Source organism: Panthera uncia, unplaced genomic scaffold (genome assembly GCF_023721935.1).
Source record: "Panthera uncia isolate 11264 unplaced genomic scaffold, Puncia_PCG_1.0 HiC_scaffold_2388, whole genome shotgun sequence".
Classification (NCBI taxonomy): Eukaryota; Metazoa; Chordata; class Mammalia; order Carnivora; family Felidae; genus Panthera; species Panthera uncia.
The window spans coordinates 7,258-11,771 of record NW_026059116.1 but is presented as its reverse complement, the minus strand read 5'-3'; the positions used below and the strand labels follow the sequence as shown (position 1 = coordinate 11,771).

The 4,514-nt window shown below is 55.2% G+C and overlaps 1 protein-coding gene across 1 annotated transcript in view; it reads right to left on the bottom strand.

Annotated features, from left to right (window-relative positions):
* Window positions 1-3: 3 nt before the first annotated feature.
* LOC125917765 (protein THEMIS2-like) overlaps window positions 4-4,514 on the bottom strand; it is a gene marked incomplete at its 3' end in the record, with an annotated part of 5,533 nt that continues 1,022 nt past the window's right edge. Inside the window, exons 2-3 of the mRNA XM_049623871.1 lie at window positions 2,686-2,826; window positions 4-194 (exon numbers count right to left, since the gene is read on the bottom strand). Coding sequence (XP_049479828.1) covers window positions 4-194; window positions 2,686-2,826 — 332 coding nt within the window. The remainder of the gene's footprint in view (window positions 195-2,685; window positions 2,827-4,514) is intronic.

The window sequence follows — 4,514 nt, the reverse complement described above, 5'->3', positions numbered from 1 at the left end:
GTAGTTGGCCCCGTGGTGTATTTCCACAGCCTCAAGCAGGAGGGGCTGGTCCTCAGGCACCACCCTGGCCTCTGTGGTGATTCTGTGGGTCGACATGAAGCAAATGGGCAGCTTCTTGGAGTGCTGGGTTGCAGCAGACAGCAGCTCGTTCAGGGTTCCGTAGCTCTGGGGGCCGGTGAGGGGGCTGAAGTGGCCTGTGGGGCACAGCAGAGGGTGTCAAGGTGGGACAGGCCTTTGATGGGCGCAGGGCCACACACACCAGGCCCCAGTCTTCCCCAGAGAACCCAGTCAGAGTCCTCTGAACGCAAGCACCAAGCATCTGGACATCCAGGCTGCAGGGCGAGGGACAAGAGGCAGCAACTGGCCATGTATGAAGGGACAGTGAAGGGTAGAGATGGGGACAGTTCCTTCTTACACAGACAGGCAAGAACTCGGAGGGATTGGCACCAGAGACAGAACAGGAATATGTTTCTCAAAAGACAAGGACAACAACCACAATTGTCCACCTCCTGAATCGTACCTGCCTCTAACTTTGCCAACTTTGCTTCCATATTCCTGACCACTGCTCCAGTCCCCTACGTCCACCACCTGTCACCCCATGCTGCAGCAGTGACACTGTCCCTCTCTCCCAAAGTAGAAACCCAGGAGCTACTGGCCAAACGACCTCTGACCACGCTTCTTCACCTCACATCTTGTCTGCCAATTCTAGTGACCCGACTGTCCTTCCCCATCTACTCCTTCCCCGGACCCCATCCACTCTCCTGCCACCGGACCGGCCTAAAATACCCCACACCCAGACATAACATCATCTCCAGAGTTTTCCTGCCTAAAACACCCAACACAGATTGAATCAGTGCAACATCACACAAACCCGGACTGCAGGACATTCTGCATAGGTACTGATCCAAACTCTTCAAAACTGTTGATGTCGAGATAGACGCTGAAGAATTGTTCCAGCCTGAGGGCACCTGGGTGGCCCAGTCGGTTGTGTCTGACTTTGGTTCAGGCCACGATCTCCAGTTCGTGAGTTCAAGCCCTGCGTCAGGCTGTCTGCTGTCAGCACAGAGCCTGTTTCGGAACCTCAGTCCCCCTCTCTCTCTTTGCCCCTCCCCTGCTCACTCACTCTCGCACTCTCAAAAATAAATATTCAAAAAGAAGAAGAAGAAGAAGAAGAAGAGAAGAAAAATTGTTCCAGCCTGAAGGAGATTAAGAAATCAGTATGTGGGACTCCTGGGTGGCTCAGTCTATTAAGCGTCCGACTTCAGCTCACAGCTCATGAGCTCGAGCCCCGCGTTGGGCTCTGTGCTGACCGCTCAGAGCCTGGAGCCTGCTTCCGATTCTGTGTCTCCCTCTCTCTCTGCCCCTCCCCTGCTCACACTCTGTGTCTCTTTCTCTCTCTCAAAAATAAACACTTAAAAAAAATTTTTTTTAAATAAATCAGTATGTGATCTGTGTTTGGCTTCTGGATCAAGGGGAAACACTATAAAGGACATTAGGGGCTTTTGGTGAAATTTGAATAGAGTAGGTTAGACAGTAGTATTCTATCAATATTAAATTTATTGAATTTGATCATTGAACTATAGCTTTGTGAACAAATGTCCTTGTACTTAGGAGTAATATTAGTAAATATTAGGAGTAATATATTTTTTTATTTTTTTAATATGAAATTTATTGTCAAATTGATTTCCATACAACACCCAGTGCTCATCCCAACAGGCGCCCTCCTCCATGCCCATCACCCACTTTCCCCTCTCTCCCACCCAGTAATATTTAGATGTAAAGGGTTATCATGTCTGTATTTCACTCTCATGGTTCAGGAAAATATATATATACACATACATATATAGTAATATGTGTTAAGGTACAGCTCTGGGCCACGCCCTGTGCTGAGTACTTCCTGCATGGCAACTCTGAATCCTCACGTCAAGTCTGATTACCCTGTTAGAGAGGAGTAAGCTGAGGCACAGAGAGGTCCCAAGAACTGGCCAAGACCACAGCTATTTGCCAGCAGAGATGGGATTCCCATCCAGGGTGTTAGTTTCAGCATCCGGTCCGGCCGTGGTCCACTGTGCCACACGCCTCCTGCAGCAACCAGGCTACGTAGTAACCAGATACACACTTGCTACTCCCTATAGTTACTCCCTCTGGGGATCCTTCCTCCAACTCGGGAGCCACCTCCTCCAGGAAGCCTGCACAGACCCCTGAGGCGGGCTACTTCTGCCAGGAGCCCTCTGTGAACTGGTGTCTGCTTCTACTGTTCCCCTCCTCTCACTGCCATCCTGGAAGCTCCAGGCTGCAGAAGGCTACACTCGGTCCATCCAGAGCCCCACGCCCCAGCCCCTAGCATAGGGCGTGGCACACAAGTGTCAGTAAATGTCTGGTGAGTGAATGAGCCAACACAGGGACAAGCACATGGACAAAGACCTGGAACAAAGAAAGTCCCAGCCGAGAGGCAGATGTGATCAGAGAGATGGGTGTGGAGAGGATGCAGCCACGCCGGGCTAAGGGCATTGTGGGACCACGTGGAGGACATCCCAGGCCTCGGGGCAGGGTAGTGGAGGATGTGGGAGCACATGTGCCAAACTAGAGAGGCAGGAGTGCAAGCTGGGGTCGGTGAGCCCACGGGTGTGCCCGGAGGGGCCAGTGCCCTGGGGGTGGGAGGGGGGTGGCGGAGAGCTGCCTTACCGCGGAAGGTGGGGGCGATTTCAATGGTCTGGCCGGTTCCTGGGTTCTCGCAGACCACCCTCTGGAGGCAAACCTGGGTGACCTTGATCAGGTCCCCTGTGGAAAGGCAGCACTCATTCCCAGAGATCTCGTAGATGGAGCCTGTGGAGAAACTGACTCAGTGTCCCGGTGCAGTAAGGGCCAAGTGCTGGGTGGGTTGTGCCCTGTTCTCCAACAGGCTCGGCTCTGCCACAGGTCTGTACATGTTCCAGCTGCCCGGGGCGGCCTTCCCTGTCTTTCCCTATCGAAGGGCCCCTGCTTCGGCGGTACTCAGGCAGCACGAACCCTACCTTTGCCTTCTTTTAGTGCTGGATGCACCCCTCCGCGGCACTCTTCTCTGGCCTTCTCCACCTCCCCATGCCTCCTAAACTGAGCTCACAGGCAAGGCAGGACTGATCCATCTCAGGGTCGCTGCAGCCGGCACAGGCCCAGCCTCTAAGCACGTGTTGAAGTCTTGAGCAAGGAACTAACGCAGGAAGTCCTAATCCCTACGGTACAGCTACAAAGTCAGACCCCAGAAGTTCAGTGACTGCCTGGAGGTCACACACACACCCGGCTAACAGCCACGCTGGTGCTTTCTTCTTCAGATGAGTTGTTTTTAAAGGAAGCACAGGAGAGGGGTGCCTAGGCGGCTCAGTGGTTAAGCGGCCCATTTCAACTTAGGTCATGATCTCACAGCCCATGAGTTCAAGCCCCGCATCAGACTCTCTGCTGTCAGTGTGCAACCTGCTTGGAATCCTCTGCGCCGCACCCCCCCCAACTCTCTCAAATAAATAAACATTTTTAAAAAAGCTTACGGGTGTCTGGGTGGCTCAGTAGGTTAAACATCTGACTTTGGCTCAGGTCACGATCTCACCATTCGTGACTTTGAATCCCGCCTCAGTGAAAACACAAGCCCCACTTCAGATGAGCCCTGCTTCTCCCCCCGACCCCCCTCCCTGCCCTTCCTGGGCACCTGGGTGGCTCCGTTGGTTGAGCGGCCGACTTTGGCTCAAGTCATGATCTCCCTGTCTGTGAGTTCTTCCGCCCCTGTAGGGCTCTGTGCTGACAGCTAGGAGCCTGGAGCCTGCTTTGGATTCTATGTCTCCCTCTCTCTCTGTCCCCCCACCCCCACTCACGCTCTGTCTCTCAAAAATAAATAAACATTAAAAAACAGCTTTTTTTTTTTTTTTCTCCCGCCACCTGGCCTCCTCCCTGGTTCTTCTGTCACCCGGACTTCCGCCACTTCCCGCGCCCCGGGTCGGGCAGGATGAGGAAACAGGCTTTGCGACACGCCGTGGTCAGGGGACATCGGGAGGAGCGCAAACAGCCGGAGGCGCCGGCAGGGAGCCCCCAGAGGAGGCCAGTCGGCGTCTGAACCCGCATCTGCCAGATTCCCAAGGGGACCAGGGTGTGGCGGCGGATGCTGCCCTCCCCCGGGGTGGCCTCGGAACACTTCACCGGGAGCTGCTGTGCCGCGCAGGGGACCAGAAAGAGGGAACAGATGTGGCCAGGCACCCTTGCACTAGTTTGCTTTCTAAGGAAGGACCCCCCCCCCCCAACCAGTCGTCAAGTTCCCTCTCCCTGCACCTCCGCTGCCCCCACTCTGCCCGCGACTCCCCCCACCACCTCGGAGCAGCTGCCTCTCCCCTCCGCCGCCAGTGAACCCCGCCCCTCTCGCTCCTTCGGCTGTCACTAGTGACTGAGCCCCCGCGGTGCACCCATCCCTGGGAACCAGGTGGGCACGTGTGCAAGTTCCGCGAGGAGCAGAGAGCGGGGGAGGCTGCCGGTGGGGGGGGGGGGGGGGGGGA